General features: G+C 43.2%; 1 protein-coding gene across 14 annotated transcripts in view; it reads right to left on the reverse strand.

Moving 5' to 3' along the window:
* Window positions 1-18,555, reverse strand: part of FNDC3B (fibronectin type III domain containing 3B) — a 360,686-nt gene that overhangs the window by 96,810 nt on the left and 245,321 nt on the right. For all 14 annotated transcript variants that reach the window (XM_070072505.2, XM_008266495.5, XM_089330934.1 and 11 more), the window contains 3 exons: window positions 14,495-14,553; window positions 6,252-6,403; window positions 3,714-3,773 (listed from right to left, as the gene is read on the reverse strand). In XM_070072505.2, coding sequence (XP_069928606.1) covers window positions 3,714-3,773; window positions 6,252-6,403; window positions 14,495-14,553 — 271 coding nt within the window. The remainder of the gene's footprint in view (window positions 1-3,713; window positions 3,774-6,251; window positions 6,404-14,494; window positions 14,554-18,555) is intronic.

Raw genomic sequence — 18,555 nt, forward strand, 5'->3', positions numbered from 1 at the left:
CCAGCTACTCCTCTTCCGATCCAGCTCTCTGCTATGGCCTGGGAAAGCAGTAGAAGATGGCCCAAGACTCTGGGCCCCTGCACTCGTGTGGGAGACCTGGAAGAAGCTCCTGGCTCCTGGCTTTGGATCAGCACAGCTCCAGCCGTTACAGCCATCTGGGGAGTAAACCAGTGGATGGAAGACCTCTCTCTCTGTCTCTACCTCTCTCTGCAACTCTGTCTTTCAAATAAATAAAATAAATCTTTAAAAAAGAGAAATGAAAAAAAAAAGCAAGGAATCTTTCATTCTACTCGAGAGGGCTTTGAGTGGAGACTTCTGCAGATCTTAATACAATACACAATATTAAGAATTGGGAGGGGAAATGTAGCTTGATTTGTGCTACTAAAAGAAACATCTCAGCTTTCACCACAGGCTTTACAGAATTCCACCAGGTGTCATTTTCTAAATTGACAATGCACCAACAAATAAAAATGGCAGTGAATACAATTATTCACTTTGTAGTTGTCCAATAAGAAGTTCTTCCATAGTTGCTATTCTGGAAATTTAGAGAGGAAACCATTTCCACACAGCCTTCTGAGGCCTTGTAGGTGACCATTAAATAAAAATATCTGAGGTATGTGATAAGCTTACACACAGCTGACATTCCTGGTACTAAGACTTGCGGAACATTAGCTCAACTGCGTCATACAAGGAGATTTGGGCTCCCTTTGAAAAGCGCCAAGCATGATATATCGCGATCCCAAAAAAGTAATGAGTGATGCGGTGAGACTACACACAAGTTCAAAGCACTTGCGTCAGGAGGTACTTTTTAGTCACAGAATGGAAAAATGGAACAAAAAGAACATTTCTACAACACTCTGCAGGTCTGTAGCAGACTCGGACATATATTTCATTTGCTCTTCCATCATCTTTCTGAGATTAGTATCCCTGCTCTCCTCAGCAAAATCAAGGCAGCGTCAGGGGCACACACTCAGTCCTGGACAGAGCCGTTACCTCCAAGCTTCAAGCCACAGCCACAGTGCATCATGCTACCTCATCAGAGCAGATCCAGGTAGGGGAAGCAAAGTCTAAGCACGAGTAGGAAGCGTTAAGACCTCGCTTGTAAAAGGCGAGAATGTAACGAGGAGGAAAAATGATCTAAAGAGATGATGGATAAGGCAGGGCAAAGACTAAAACTGAGACAGCAGGCATTTCATTAGGAGAGAGGAAAAAAATCTTTAAAACACTAAAATAAACCATAACTCAGCAGAGGAGTAATTTTTTGTTTTTCTGGCAAGCAGAGAACTCGACCAAATAATAACTGGTGGCACATGAGGCAGTGTATGTGTGATATGACACGTGTGCCATGTGTCACATGCATAGAGTCCCAAATGTGTCAAGAGAAAGTCTGGACCACTTCACATTTTTATTCCTTTTGGGGGAATCTTTTTAATGATTCCTTTGGTCTGCCCAGAAGTTCCAGATGTTCACAGGGCATGGCAGCAAAAAGAACTGCTGAGCAAGGGCTCTTTGTGAGAGAAGTCAACTAGAAACACAAGGAAATGACACACAGAACGGTGAATACGGGGCAGATTCTTCATGACATTTAAATTCCTCAAAAAGGGTAGTGTAAGCTCATGATAGAGGAGGAAATTAATAAAGTAAACCTTTAGCAAAGCAATAACAATAAACTTTTAAAACATGGGAGAAAAAAGAAAACATATGTTAACAATGAATAATGGACAACATTACATGACTCCCTGTATGGGGTTAGAGTTTCACGTCTGTTGTTAAAGTGACCATTTTGAAGAACAGTTAAATCATTTCTATTATGATTTTAGCTTCTCAAATTATACATATATTTTTATTTGAACAGATTATGTAAAAAGTTCATTATATTTGGGTAGAGGATAGCTGACTCAAAGTTTTAATTGAACAGGAAGCGATTGCTGCAATGGAGTTCATCTGAACAATACAACCACGAGCAGAGTGCACTACATGAATGAACAGAAAACACCTTGTTCCTGCACGCTGCCCTGGTTTTAAGCACTTGAGTGGCTGACGAGACCTCACAACCTCAAGACAGCCCTGTTTTCCTATCTTACTGAGAAAACTGCGGTACATAAATTCTACAAAACTTGAGGCTTTTTAAAACAGTGAATTTACGGCCAAACCATAGAAATCAAGCCTCCTGAAAATTAACAGATGATTGGGCTACCATCACAAAAGAATGTGGGGTCTAAGTTAACCTCTGAAGGAAAGTGTATACTTGAAGTCTGTAATTTTACTACAAACATTTACATATATCTTACAAAACTAAAGAAGAGAGAATCTTTTGTGCAACCTCGTAGATAAAATTATATTTTCTAGCAAATTTAAATAAAAACAGTGTTTCAAAAAAACATTGTGGATCACATACATAAACTTGCCTATTTACAAATGAATGGAGGAACACATCTTTAAGTAGAAAAATCATGGTAGGGCTCTCAGACTACACATCATATCACCTGGGTTCATTATGGTCAGAGATAATTTGATGTTCGCATCACTTGCCTATTTCAAAATAGTGTTCAATGGCTTTTAAGGTCCAAAAGTCTTCTTGAAGCAATAGAAAGGACTTCTTGAACCATTTGGTCTGAACAGTTTGTACTTACAGTCTATAATAAACGATGATATGCTCATGGCAAACAATTCATTTGTTTTACAATTAAACCACACAGTCTGATGAAGATTATATAAAATAAAAATTATTTTTTAAAAATCATGTTTAGGGGCTGGTGTTGTGGTGCAGCGGGTAAAGCCGCTATCTGCAACATTGGCATCCCATATGAGTGCCAGTTCGGGTCCCTGCTGTTCCACTTCCAATCCAGCTCCCTGCTTATGGCCTGCGAAAAGCAGCGGAAGATGGCCCAAGTGGTTGGGCCCCTGCACCAACATAGGAGACCTGGATGAAGCTCCTGGCCAAGCCCTGGCTGCTGTGACCACTTGGGGAGTGAACCAGTGGATGGAAGACCTCTCTCTCTCTCTCTCTCTCTTTCTCTCTCTCTCCTCTGTCTCTCCTTCTCTCTCTCTCTCTGTAACTCTTTCAAATAAATGTTTTTCAAAAATCATGTTCAAAAGTCTGTCCAGCGTTATCAACTACTTTGCTGCTTACAAAAGCACATCTGTGCCCTGTCAATTTCTGTGCTCCAGGCTAAAGAGAGTGGATGGCCAGTGAGTCACGGATCATGCCTTTTAGCAAGGCAGGTACCATTCACCAAAACGTCTAAAACCAGGTACACGATCCATTCAAGTGACCTGGATTCTCCTATATGGAGCAGCCTTCTTTTGAAAGACAGAGAAATAGAAACAAGAAGGGGAAGAGGGAAAGACTGGGAGGGAGGGAGGAAGGGAGGGAGGGAGGGAGAAGGAGAGGGAGAGGGAGAGGAAGAGAGGGAGAGGGAGAGAGAGGTTTCAAGGGGAGGAGAGGAGTGGGGGAGAGGAAGAGATAGATCGCATCTGCTGGTTCACCATCTAAATGCCCAGGAGCCAGGAACTCAATCAGAGTCTCCCATGACACTCGCTACCTCCCAGGGTATGTATTGGCAGAAAACTGGAATCTGCAGCAGAGCCCAAACTCAATCCCAGACATTCTGATAAGGGATGTAGAAATCCCACGTGGCACCCTACTCACTGTGCCAAATGTCTGCCCTCCCCACTTCCCCATACAGCAAAGCTCTTGTGTTCTCACTCACCTCACATGATAATCAGTTGCTGGTCTAAGATCTTTCAGGTTACATTCTAACTCTTCTCCACTGCAAGGAAAATCCTTCATTAGTTAGTAACACCAGTTTCAAAAGTAAAACAAGTTTTCAACTTGGGTACTATAGTTGTGTACTGACAATAATTGAAGAAATATTACTGATTCTACTATTAATCAGAAACAAACTTTCTTATTTGGTGGTATTATTATTATTAATATTATTATGACTAGAAAATCAGATTCCTTTTAACAATGCCATCTTAGATCTGGAAAATGGCAAGGTTAACTTAACTAATAGAATTCCAAAAGACCTCACCACTTTTCAAAAGCAAATACACAAAAGTCAATACATAAGTACATAAATAAGCTAACAAATATATAAGTAAATAAATGCTCCAGCTACCAAGTGAAGGTAGCTCCCAGACTCACCCTGGCAGAAGCTCCCAACTCTCTTAGCTCTGAACTGTCTTGACGATATTGCAATCTGCTTCCCTTACACACCAATAATAGATTTCACATATAAAATAAAGCCATTTATACAGTCAGAAGTTGTGACCGAACCTCAACTTAAATCAGGAGGAGATAACCAACGTAACACACAGGGTGCTCAAGTGTGTGGGGGCAGAACTTATTTTGTATTCTTTAAAATTGCCAAAGTCATAAAATACAAAGATATATGATAGAAGGGCTCCAAGTTATAGATGGTCAAAGAGCCAAAACAAGAAATGCAGTACCTGACCTTAGAGTGGATTCTGTACTGGAGGGGAAGAAAAAGGCTAGAACGCTTTTCAAAATAACAACCATTATTTAGATCTACTGAGAAAACCAGAGTATGGATGATGGGTTAGACAAAAGTATTTATCAGTGCACACTTTGATTGTTGAAGAACATATTCTTATCCTTGGGAAATATAGTGAAGTATTTAACAGTAAAGAACCATGATAAATAAAATTTATAGAAAAAGTATAGAGAGGTGAGAAAAAGGGGGCGAGAGAGAGGCACTCAAGCAACAAAGGAAATATGTAGCAGCAGAGAGGAGTAAAGACTGTACATGCATTCCTGCAGCTTTATTTCTGCAATGTTTTAATACGCCTTGCCTGTAGCTCTGCTGACCTGCTTTGTATCTTTACTTTTCTTTCTTGGCTTTTGCTGAATATGAAACTTCATATAATAATTCTGATTTTTAGTATCACTGTAAAACAAAAAACAGCCAAAGAATCAACAAAGCTAGGTAACAACCTGCAGGCCTGAGTGGACACTGCTCCCTTCAGCTGGAGGGAGGAACTCACTAGGTCACCTCATGTCCAGTTTTCTACTTCTCTTACCAGACTGATCTGCCTACCCCTCTGGGCACTTGAAACCCTAGCCTTTGCCACCCATGCTCTTCTTGCATTGAGACTCCAATACGTTTCTTGGCAAGGGTGGAGAATGGCTCTCTGGATTTCTTTAATGTCCCTAGTAACTGCAATTCTTCAGAATCCAACAGTTGTGAGCCAAAGAAAGGAGCTTGGGTTTTCATCTAAGTAGGGTGGAGAACCACTGGCATGGTCCAACTTATGTTTTGGCAGGTGGAAGTGACGTGGGAGGACAGCGAGAGGAGATGCTGGAAAGCTCTGAGGAGCACACAGAATCTGTCTGGGCAACAAAAGGATGAGACAGCAGCTAAAAGGCTTCCTTTCTTGTCTTGTTTGCCTTTCCCTCTGCCTGGAAGAAGGCCCATTCAGAGAGCAGGCTAAGAATCAGGAACAAGGATAGAGAGATACAGGTGCATGGCCCTGGTGCAACAGGCAAACAGGAGAGAGCAAACTGCATGTCTGGCAGAGACAAGTGAAGTGTGTTTGACTACATTACCCTGTAGGTGGGCAGTCCTTCTTGGGCCACTCACAGGGAGGTCAAACAAGTAGTTACAATGAAACTGACTTCCTGATTTCCTACTCTGCAAATGAGAGCAGGGCCCAGCAATTCCAAGGGACAAAGGACTTGATCCTAAACTTTTATGTGTTTACAACATGGCCATAAATTATTCCGATGGGTAATACCTGGAAGTTCATAAAGTAGAAAAGAGTTAATCCCTTATTCTGTGTGCTAAACTTTTGACCATTCAAGAAAGCCCTGGAAATGTTTTAAGGTAAGTTTTATTACAGGCTGGAAAACTATTATAGAGAAATCAGGAATAAGTTACATTGTAGAATTTTGAAAAATAGGACTAGAAAAAGGTTGGGTCTTAGAAGCAAAGTGTGCAATGACTAGAAGTCATAATCATTCTTTGCCATGCTAAGACATTAGAAGAAAATTTTTATTAATACTAACCTGACAAGATAACATAACCAAATGATGTATTTCATGAATGCCAAATAACTCTACTATTTCTGACAAATAACTGGCCTGGACAAAATTAATTCTTAATATTATAACTGAACTATAAAGGAAAATTTCTGAAGCTTATGAATTTTCCCTTTGTTTTCCATTTTCTTTAACAATTCAAATTTCATAGTTTAGTAGCAAAGAAAAACACAGAAACATACGCTACCTGTAAATTATCTTGTATTTTCCATCTCGTCCTTTGTCTGATAAGGCAACCTCATAACTGTAGGGGAAGGAAAGACCACTGTGGGGTCCACAGGAAAGTCCGACTGGGGGAGCCCAGGACAATACGACTGTTCTCGCCTGAATGTTCGAAACCTGAGGAAGAAAAACAGGGGACATGGGATTTAAATCATCTCACGTGGACCAGACACTAGCTCTTCAAGTGATACTTCTGTAATTATTATTATTATTGCTGTGTATGTGTGTGAGAGAGAGACAGAGAGACTGTACTCAACTGAGTCCTGGTTTGATTCCCAGCTGCTCTACTCCCAGTCCAGCTCCCTGCTAATGTGCCTGCCCAAGTTCTTGGGCCTCTACGCCCACATTGGAGACCTGGATGGAGGTCCAGGTTCTTGTCTTTGGCCTGGCCTGGCCCAGCCCCGGCCACTGCAGTCATTTGGGAAATGAACTAGCAGGTGGAAGATAATCTCTCTGTCTCTCCCTTTCTCTTTGTAACTATGCTGAAGCTAAGAGCCCAGAACTCCATTCAGGTCTCCTAATTGGGTGCAAAAGTCCAAGTATCTAGGGCATCTTCTGCTATTTTCCCAGATGTATCAGCAGGGAGCTGGATGGGAAGTGGAGCAGTCAGAACTTGAACTGTGCTCATATGGGATACCAGCATGGTAGGCAGTGGCTTAACCTGCTCAGCTACAATGCTGGCCCTGGGATTTTATTTTTTTAATAAGTTTTTAAAAAGTTGAATGTAAGATTTCAATGATCCACAGAGTGGTCACTATATTATGTGGAAGAAGCCTCAAAGCATTCTTCAAAACTGGTATTTTTAGCCCATGTCCCTTGAAGTCTGGCAGATTTCCAGGAAAACTCAATGCGTGAGACTCTGGCATGAAGGATGAGGCTGACGTAAGGCAGAAATGTGCGTGTAAGTGGAGATGCTCCACCTTTCCAAGCTCTGCTTTTATCTTTCTTATTTAACCTCTGCTTAAGACTTCACTTAAACAAAGAACTCTGGAATGTGCAGCAGCCTGTCTCATCCTTACTTGTACTACCCTGAAGCGTGTCCAACACTCTACCAGAGGTGCTCAGGAGGACTGGGCCCCAGGGGCCCACAACAGTAACCCGATCACTAACAGGTCCTGTGCTGGCTTCATTCCCTTTCCTCTCTCACCTGGGGCTTCCTGGGTTGCTTCCCCAAATAAACTAGTTACATATAAATCTTTGTTTTAGAGCCTATTTCTGGAGAAATACAACCTAAAATGTGGCCTAATTCTTTAAAGTAAAATAAACCTAATATCAGAACATCATAAGTATTCTTATTTTCTGAAATTTACTTTATTGTTAGCTGCTTGGTCTGGATAATGCATTGAAAACAAATAAATAAGACTTGACAGATGCTAAAGCTTAATGCTTACAAAGACTTGATAGCTGTAGCTTATGAGGCTACAGGTGGGGATAGGTAAACTCTCCAGTACCTCTATCATTTTTCTCCTTATGTGTAAAATCATTGTGGAGTCTCTCTTTGAAGTGGGCTGCTCATTCCACTTTTAGCAGAGACCCCTGCACACCTGTGTTTCGTTTTCGTGCAGACGTAGCATGGTGATGCAGCTGGCACTCATGCACTCACTCAGACTCCTGCACATCCTTCCGGATCCAGCCGAGTCTCACTCCTTCCTCCGGAAGATCACTGCTCTCTGCTCTGTAGCCCGTGGCTGCTGCCATCCTTGCTGAGTATCTCTGCAGCCTTTTCACCCTTCCCACTGGGCTCCCTGAAGACAAGGCCCCCTCCACCCTCAACTGAGTACCAGTTGCCTCGTAAATGCTTGTTGAGTGAAAAACAAACGTCAAAGTGAATAAGATAGTCTAGGTTCTGATGTAGGTAACAGTGGATGGCAGCTGAAGAGTAACTGCTACAGAACCAAGCCCCATCCTGCCTGCTATGGCTCCATCAAGCAACTCCTCTTCCCTGCCCCCTCCACTCGCCAGCCCCATGCTGCTGGGACCACGTTCAGGGAGCTGCCTCTCTCACATCCTGGTATGAAGCAATACTTGTTATTTGGGTGTTGTTTTGCTGACTAAATGCAAAGGCAGCATTACTCACGTAACTCAATGCATTTGCTTTAGTTTTTCACTCACATCAATGAGTAATCCTAAAGTACTGGGCATATATGATTTTTAACTTAATAAAAGAGATTTGTTTCTGAAGAGTTCCATTTATAACAAAAAAGGAGGCCGAGCAGGTACTGGGGGACATTTGACTGAGGTATAAATGGCAATCTGCACAATCCCAAGAACAGCATGTGCAGTAACAGTGACCCTACAAAGGAGTGTGGAATAGCATCGTGCTTCAAAAGAGCTCAGGCACGTGAAGTCCTAAACCTCAACAAATATGTATACATTCACATCCCTTTATTTTATTTTCTAGATATTATTTATTCTCATGTGCTAGAAAGGGAGAATGAGAGAGATCGATCGATCTCCCATCTACTGGTTCACTCTCCAAATGCCTGCAACTTCCAGGGCTAGATCAGGTTGAATCCAGAAGTCTGGAACTTTATCAGGTCTCCTACATGGGTGGCAGGAACCCAATTACTTGAGTTATCCTCTGCTGCCTCCCAAGATGCGTCAGCAGAAAGCTGGACTGGAAGCAGAAGAGTCAGAACTTGAACCAGGCACTCTGACATGTGATGCCAGCATCCCAAACAGCAACCTCACTCCACTGCACAACACCTGCCCCCATACTTCTTTATATTGTGTTTTTTTTCATCAACTATTACAAATTTTACTTTTTTTCTGTTAATATTTGATTAGGTTACTATTTAAATAGAAATGTGTAACACTTGAAGCATCAACTAAAGTAACAATCACCCTTTCTCTGGATTCTGAGCCAGCCTGCAGGAGACAACTGTCCCTGAAGACAGGTATTTTTGAAATGTATTCTCCCACTATGCTTGCCTATCAGGAAGGCACTGTGAGAAGTCAGCCTCACTCTCCAAGGATGGGGCCAACCTCCTACCTTTGCTACCACCAGCCTCGACCTGTGCCCCGGCTCCCTGCCTTTCATGACTCCTGGCCTCAGGTTTCCCTTCTTTAGGCATGGGAATCCTGAGAGAAAGGGTGCTGGGTCTGCCTTAGGACTTGCAACTCACTTCCGTTTCAAAGCCATTTCAGGAACAGGCCTTTCCAGGCAATGTTCCAGAGGAGCAAATCCTCCACACTCACTGTATTTACTCCAAGTGCTCTGGGTGGTGACATGAGAGATCTGGAACCCTACGAGTGGGTGCAGGTTCAAGGCCACGTCAGAGCAAGCACACAGGAATGGGGCCTTAACAGTGTGAGTCTCATTCTCAGTGCTGGAACTTCCTGCCAGCAGAGACCACCACGATGAATGGGGTCTTGCTATTCTGATCAGTGCAGTGATCATGGCTCTTGCTCCTTCTCCTCAAAATAGGTTTAGAAACCTTAAAACTGACTTCCTGATGTTGAATGAATCTATCGTAACTAGAAGTCAAACTCCTTCACAATGGTGATAAAAGTGGTGACTGCTACTCATGCAGTTATCGGACCAGGCGCAGTTTGACATTTAGTATTCTACCAGTGCTGTCAAAGGGTCTGTTGTACAGGTTACTTGGCTAAAGTCAGCATACGAATTATTTAAATTAAACTGCTTTTAAGTACCTTGAAGGACTTAGGAAACCACTACCTACTTGTCAATGATCACACACTGATTAGAAAGCATTCTTGTCTACGTGATTATTAAACACATGCTCCAACTTGAGAGCAGTTGTCACACGTATGGAAATCACAGAACCCAACTTTGCTCTCTTCCTCCTTGCTCCTTCTCTCCTGTCAAGATGGTGTTTTAATACTATTTTGTAAAATTCTGTTATTTTTACTCTTGGAATTTGTTAGATGCAAATGATGTACATTATTTGGAGCAGAAACATCACTTATTCTCATAGTTACTAAACTGTTACTATCATGTACAAAAATACAAAATCTTTATTGGTTGGGAGCTTGGAAATGTAGCCTGACCTTTGGATTTAACTGGGAGAGGGAAGGGCTGCTGACGGAATGAAGGACTGCCCTAAGGAAGTACTGGCCAGAGAGGAATGCTGGTCTCACTGTTGAAGTACCATCAGGAGAAACAACAACACAGAGGAAAATCCACAAAACGGAGAACACCAAAGAAAAAGGACACTCTCGAATTGTGCGGCCATCCGTCTCTCCAGCTCCTTCCATGAGAAAGCCTCGAAGCTCTTCCCAGAGTGCTGTGTGGCTGCCAAGGGGATCTGTTCCCCTCAGGTCCCTTTGTTCACTTCTGGACTGACAAATCAATTGTTCCTGGAAGCTCAACATTAGTGGATGGAAACACTGTGGAACCACAATTGCAGGTTCCGTTCACTTACGTCCCGACAACAAACAGCCCACCACAGTGTGTGGGAGACTGCAGCAAGCGCCACCATCAGAGACAGTGAGAACACGTTAGGCTGCAGGGTGCCCGGTAAATTCCTAAACCACTCCGGATATCAAGCTGACTCGTCTAGGACAGCACTGGCTATACAGTGAAGTTTCCAAGGTACCTGTTTTAGCCCCAGGACAAACATCTGGCTTACTTATACCCCATTTTAATAAATCTGATCAAGTATGTGAAACCTTACAGTTTGCAGCAGGTGGGGAGGGAAGAGTGTGGTATCTGAAGAGAAAACAAATTGCCGAATTCAGGATGCTCAAAGTTCTACAAAGATGACTGGAATCCACAAATCTTACTTAGTGTTTTTGCACCAAAATCCAATCATTTGTAAAATCTCAAAGAAAAATATATCCCTTTTGTTCTATAGCTGCTACCAGATGTGGCTGAATGGAAAAAACAAAATTCAGAAGAGCAATCCTTTTAACAATCGTGTGCCCAGGCTTCTGCAGCTTGGCATCTTTCCCTTTCCACCTGACACCCTCCTCCCCATGTCAGGGTACAGCACTGCTCAATGGCAGGGTATGTAGCAGAGAGTCATATGTAGTTTAGTTCCAGATAGTCCTATGTGGTACTTATTATCCCATCTTTCACAGATGAGGAAACTCAGGCCCAGGGAGGTTCACAAAGACAGTTAACAGTCACGCAAGGGTCTGACCCAGAGAGCCAGACTGCAACACCTGGGCACTGTCTCTCAGTTGCTACCTGTCCTGGCAGGCTCAGCCTTGGCCTCTGGTGCTGGCCAGCCCTCAGGCATCTGTCCCACCTGCTGGAATCTGGCTATGGCCACTGCAGCCAGCCACACTCTTGTTCAGCAAACACCCACAAAGGGTTCACTATGTGCTAAGGTCAATGCTAGGCATTAGATACATAAAGATAAATAAAAAAACGGTCACAAGTAAGAACTTTGGATGGGGAACAGGTAGCCGTGGGGAGGGAGGAAAAATGAGTGGACTGTCACCAGGCAGAGAAAGTTTAGGAGAAGGGACAATGTGGCCAGTGGAATGATGACACCTCCCACCTCCCACTCCCTAGACATCCATATCCTAGTCCCTGGAATATATTGCTTTGTGTTGTTAAAGCCACTTTACAGGTATGGTTAAGTAAGTGAAGGACCTGGTGACAGGGCAAGCACCCTGTACTACCCAGATGGGCAATGCAATCATACAGGTCCTTCTAAGTGGAAGAGGGAGGCAGGAGAGACTGAGAAGGGGAGGGGAGGATGGAAGCAGGGACTGGAGGGACATGATGGAAGGGGCCACCAGCTAAGGAATATAGACTGCCAATGGAAACTGGAGAAGACATGGAGGCAGATTCTCTCTCAAAGGTTCCAGAAAGGAATGCAGCTCTGTGAAAACCTGATTCTATCTCAAAGGGACCCATTTGGGACCTTCTGATCTCTAAAACTTTAATAAATTTGTATTGTTCTCAGCCTCTCCCTTTGTGATCATTAGTTACAGGAGCAAGAAACAACTAATGTGGGAGACAGGAAGAGAAGCTGTTCCAGTTACATGCAAATGCAGAAGGCATGAATAAGTCAGGCAGCCCTGAGATTATCCCTCAGCGGGGGTGCCTACAGCCCTGGCAACCTGGACTCACTTGTGTTGCCACTCCGTGCCCCAGACTCAAATGGTGGATGGCTTCAATCACCACCACACACGAGTGAGGCAACTGTGTCTATTCCGTACCAGCGGATCTTCTTCCGGGTGCTTAAAAGGTCGAATGCAATATTTTGGCAAGTCCAACTCTCAATGTTAAAAAGAGCATCAGCGATAAATGCCAATTTACAGATCACTGATGACAAGTTCATAATCACTTGAGGTTCTGTTGCTTCTACATATCTTCTGAAAGTTCTTCAGCCTGCCTTTCCCAGTCCTAGAAAGTGCATTGCCTACACAGCAGAACTGACAACTCAAGCTACTAGCCAGGACCAAGGAAAATCACTGGATACACTCAACTATATCCATACTCATCTATATAAACCACACTGACATGGAAATGTTGCTTTTGGGTTGAATCTGCAACCCAAAAGCCATTTTAGAAGTTTGAGGAGGGCAGTGGGGAAGGCCAGGGTCCAGGTAAGTTGGCTAAACCCTAGAGAGGCTGCAACCCTGCGGAATTTACCTGGAGGAACTCACCAGGTCTGGCTCACTGCTCAGCGGACTCAATCTAGTTAGTGTCCCAGAGTTGATCAGACTCAGGAATGAATAACCAAACTGCAAGACTAACGGAATTAACCTCCCCTTACATGACACCTCTGACCCCACCACTAACAGCCACCCCTACAGCTGAACTGTCATCCTCCTCCACAGATCTCCAGAGCAGTTCTTGGTTCCGCCCTCACCACAGCACTGACCTACCAGACACTCACGACTGCATTTATATTTCTGGATGCCTGACCCACAAAGCAAACTCAACATGCCCCAGAACGGCAGTGAAGATACAAAAAGGACACAGACATGGTCCTAGTCTAGAGGAACTACTAATTACTCAGAAAGACAAAGAAACAAGGAAATGACATACAATGTATTAAAGACCCCAGCAGAGACGAACACAGCACAGTGAAACTGGGAGTAGTGCCAGTGCTGCTAGGTATGCACGACGAGTACCCTCGGGACACGGACAGCAATCAGATGAGACTCAGATGTCCTGAGAGGCTCCTGAAAGCCCAGTTATCCATGACACTTTGTACCTAATAGGTTACAATGCCTATGACGTTATCTCCAGTCTGGCTCTGCCATCTATCCACTCCTTGCCAGGCCCGATGCCCCCACCCTCATCCTGACTCCCTTAGCTACTCCCCAGACCACAGGCCTTTCCTTGTACTTGTCTCCCTGGGTCCAATCTCTTCTCACTCCGACATGACTGCCAGCTGGTCTGAGCATTCCGAAGAATGTAGCCCTGGTTGTGTAACTTCTTTGCACAAAACCCCTCAATAGCCACCTGCTCCTTACAGAGAAAGTACAGACTCCCCAACCCACCATCAATGCCCGCTCCTCTACAAGTACCCTATTATGCCAGTCCCTCTAACACACCTCATGCTTTCAGGTTCAGTCAAACTCAACTATGTATCCTGAGGCATGTTTGGACTCTTCTCTGTAAAAGCCCCAGTATTTGAAACACATGAAGAATCAAGGTTTTCCAATTTAGCTAGAAAACAGTCCAAGGAACTTTGGCTCCCTAATCTCAGATGAAAGGCTGAATCAACATTCTGAATTTTTCACTTGAATTTCAAAGCACCTGGCAAAATCAAACTTAAAACCTCACAATATCACTACTCTCACTGACTTTCTGTTTTCTTACCATTGCACCCAGTGTTCTGCACTTATTTTTCTCAGCTCATATTCAAATGTCTGTTTGAAATCTACCTGGAAATATACTTGAAGTTACTGAGTTTTTCCAAATGATTATTATTACATTTACACAGGCAGAAGGAGATTACTTAGAAAAAGAAAACCAAACAAAAAAACAGACAACTCCCTCTGTTCTTTGGGGGCGGGGAAGGTGCACCCTTGGAAGTTGGGAAGAATTGCTAACTGCACTCTGGGTATCTAAATAAAGAAGACATGGCAGGGGCTACGGCACAGAGGCTGCTGTTCTGTATTTTCATGCTCCATTAATGACTGAACACTCTTTCATAGTTTATAAATAATCTGCAATGGGAAGGGAGCCCTTTTGCTTACCTACTATGTGGTGAAAGAAAAGCACATTTGAAATACTTAAGAAAGTGTCATTTGTGCTAAGAAATCCAGAAGACATACCTGTGGTTTCTCTATTCCCGAAAGAATGTCTTGCACCCTTTTTACTTCCAACTCATATTCTGCATTGCAAAAAAAGAAAAAAGGAGAAACAATACCGTTAGAAGGCAGTACGGTTGTCAAGTTCCTTCCCCAAGGCCTTTTAAATAGGGCTAGCATTAAGCCTGTTGCCTGTTACCATGGATTTCCAGTATCACGAATATGGTAATCAGGAATGAGACTCTTTCCAGTAGTGGTTGTGCAAACTTGCCACTGCATAGTCTTAAATATTCACAACATTAACCAGACTCAGAGAGAGTTCCACTCAATAATTCAACAAGCAACAGGGAATAAAAGGCCCTAGCAGAACAAGGGAAGAGGCCAACACAACTGTAGGCTGAGGTAAAGAAGACATAAGGTGGTAGAGCCATGGCCACTCCATGCAGGGGCTGTGTTTATTACAATTAAGAGTTTAATTTCGGTTTATGACATATCAAGTTCATATTTTCTACATCGACAGGCAGCAACTGGAGTGTTTGAGTGGAGGGGCTGACGTCCCCTTTTGTGAATTTCAGCAGACTTGTTGAGATTCCGCGTGAATCATGGATGTAAGGCAGGCAGGTGTGAAGGCAGAGGGACCCATCGGCCTATTGTGTAGTGGTCCGAGCCAAGGACAGAGCTGCCCTGGTTGGGGCTGGCAGGGAAGACTGTGAAAAGAGGACTCACTTGGGAGGTGTAGGAGTTGAAGAATTAGATGTGCTAGGCAAGGGTGAGAGAGTTTGAAGAATCAGAATAACTTGTAGTTTTTGGCTTGATAAACTGAATGAGTGATGTTTTCTGATAAGATGAGGAAATAGCCATGTTCCAGGGTGGGGCAAAAATTAGGTTTTACACATGGAAAAGGAAAAATGCTTGGAGAGGATAGGATGGAAAGCATGTGAATAAAGGATAAATGCTAAGAATCTGTTTTGAAAGAAGAGGCTCTTGATTTTCACAAGGGGTTTGACAGAATAATTTTGAGTTTACGGCAGATCTCTTTTTTTTTTTTTTTTTTGGACACGCAGAGTGGACAGTGAGAGAGAGAGACAGAGAGAAAGGTCTTCCTTTCGCCGTTGGTTCACCCTCCAATGGCCGCCGTGGCCGGCGCACCGCGCTGATCCGATGGCAGGAGCCAGGAGCCAGGTGCTTTTCCTGGTCTCCCATGGGGTGCAGGGCCCAAGCACCTGGGCCATCCTCCACTGCACTCCCTGGCCACAGCAGAGAGCTGGCCTAGAAGAGGGGCAACCGGGACAGAATCCGGCGCCCCGACCCGGACTAGAACCCGGTGTGCCGGCGCCGCTAGGCGGAGGATTAGCCTGGTGAGCCGTGGCGCCGGCCAGATCTCATTTAACTTTGCACCTAGTTTATGAGCCAAGTGCTAGAGAGGTATGATTACAAGTCGTGGTATGTCCTTGCCCCCAAGGTAGTTCCAGTCTAGTTGAAAGGAGGCAGGGTGTGAAAGCACAAAGGCAGTGGGAACGCCATGTGACTGGTGCAATGGAACTGGAGAGAGCAATCAAGGAGCATCCCCAGGACCTAGGCCCTGTGAATACGCAGTCATTTGAATGTGAAGGGGGGAGTGGGACAGGAGGTGTGGGTGGGTTAGCAGACCTGCTCCCTTATGACAGAGCTGCTGTTCTGTTTGTTCTCATCTCCAAGGGTCCGTCTTCTCCTACCCTTCTCCCAACTCCCCTTCTCCAATCGCTCTAGACTATTTGTCCTTATTATCTAAACCTACAGTAACTCTTGATTATCCCTTAGTCTTTCCTATTAGAAGTTTCAAGGAGAGAGAGAGAATACATATCTGGAGTGGGAAACTTTTCTTTGTAAGGAACCAAATAAAGGTTTTCAACTTTCCTGGCCACATATAGGTATCTATTATATATTCTTGATTTTTTGATTATTGTTGCTGGTTTTTTTCTTATAAATTTTTTTTAATACAGCTAGAGAAGTTTTATTGTCATTAATATTACACAGATATACTTTTCTAATGTTTTTTACCTTCAATGTTTTTATTTATTTATTTATTTATTTTTAAACTTTTATTTAATGCATATAAATTTCCAAAGTACGACTTATGGATTACAATGGCTTCCCCCCCATACCGTCCCTCCCACCCACAACCCTCCCCTTTCCCACTCCCTCTCCCCTTCCATTCACATCAAGATTCATTTTCGATTATCTTAATATACAGAAGATCAGCTTAGTATACATCAAGTATGGATTTTAACAGTTTGCTCCCACACAGAAACATAAAGTGAAAAATAATAGATGATTTTTTTTTAAATGATGATGAAATCAGAGCAGACCTATTGTCATGTTTAATCCCAGTGAGAGTCAAGCTGGGAATTGATAATTTCTTTTTTTTTTTTTTTTACAGAGGATCAGTTTAGTATGCATTAAGTAAGGATTTCAACAGTTTGCACCCCCATAGAAACACAAAGTGAAATATATTGTTTGAGTACTCGTTATAGCATTAAATCTCAATGTACAGCACATTAAGGATAGAGATCCTACATGAGGAGTAAGTGCACAGTGACTCCTGTTGTTGACTTTACCAATTGACACTCCTGTCTATGGCATCAGTAATCTCCCTATGCACCAGTCATGAGTTTCCAAGGCTATGGAAGCCCTCTGAGTTCTCTGACTCTTATCTTGTTTAGACAAGGTCATAGTCAAAGTGGAGGTTCTCTCCTCCCTTCAGAGAAAGGTACCTCCTTCTTCGATGACCTGTTCTTTCCACTGGGATCTCACTCGCAGAGATCTTTTGCCAGAGTGTCTTGGCTTTCCATGCCTGAAATACTCTCATGAGCTTTTCAGCCAGCTCCGAATGCCTTTAGGGCTGATTCTGAGGCCAGAGTGCTATTTAGGACATCTGCCATTCTATGAGTCTGCTGAGTATCTCACTTCCCATGTTGGATCACTCTCCCCTTTATTTACTCCATCGGTTAGCGTTAGCAGGTACTAGACTTGTCTATGTGCTCCCTTTGACTCCCAGTCCCTCCACCATGACCAACTGTGAACTGAAACTGATCACCTGGAACAGTGAGATGGCATTGGTACATGCCACCTCGATGGGATTGAATTGGAATCCCCTGGTATGCTTCCAACTCCACCACTTGGGGCAAGTCAGCCTGAGCATGTCCCAAATTATACATCTCTTCCCTCTCCCATTCCCACCACCATGTTCAACAGGGATCACATTTCAGTTAATTTTCAACATTTAAGAATAACTGTGCATCAATTACAGATCTAAACCAGTCATATTAAGTAGAACAGATAAAAAAACTACCAAGAGGGATAATGTATTAAGTTGTTCATTAACAGTCAGGGCTATGCTGATCAAGCCACCGAATGTATCAACAATGAATCTTGATGTGAATGGAAGGGGAAAGGGAGTGGATAAGGGGAGGGTTGCGGGTGGGAGGGATGTTATGGGGGGAAGCCATTGTAATCCATATTCTGTACTTTGGAAATTTATATTCATTAAATAAAAGTTAAAAAAAATGTATCAACCATATTGGGCTCTGGACCATATGAAAACAGACTGCAGGGCAGGCTACAGCATGCTGACTCGCCTGAGGACATGGCTCACCACACACCTGCAGCCTTTAGTACCCTTCCTGCGCGGACTAAACAGAGTAGACACTTGTTGACTAAATCGATGAACAAAGTCCATGGTAAAAATAATGAAAACTTCTAGTTGGCATCACCCTCTACTAGAAAGGACCAGCTTTCTATTTTTTTCCCCCCACTGCATTCTGCTTACTAGGTTTACCTTTATCTTTGTGAAGAAAAAAACAAAAAACAAAAAACAAAAAAACCTAGTGTCAACATCACCATTCTAAAAACTAAAACTTTCTAAAGCAAATATCTACATTCAAAGAACTAAACATCCCATGCACATTTATAATCATGCATTCACACTGAGATACAATGGATTGCATCCTGGATCAAAGGTGGACATACCCTCCTATCTTTTAGAAGCCTGTCCTAAGTTAACTACAAATATTATGAAGCTCAGAATTTGTCAGAAACAAAAACAA

The sequence above is a fragment of the Oryctolagus cuniculus genome, chromosome 4 (assembly GCF_051225735.1).
Source record: "Oryctolagus cuniculus isolate XC-2025 breed Fujian yellow rabbit chromosome 4, ASM5122573v1, whole genome shotgun sequence".
Taxonomy (NCBI): Eukaryota; Metazoa; Chordata; class Mammalia; order Lagomorpha; family Leporidae; genus Oryctolagus; species Oryctolagus cuniculus.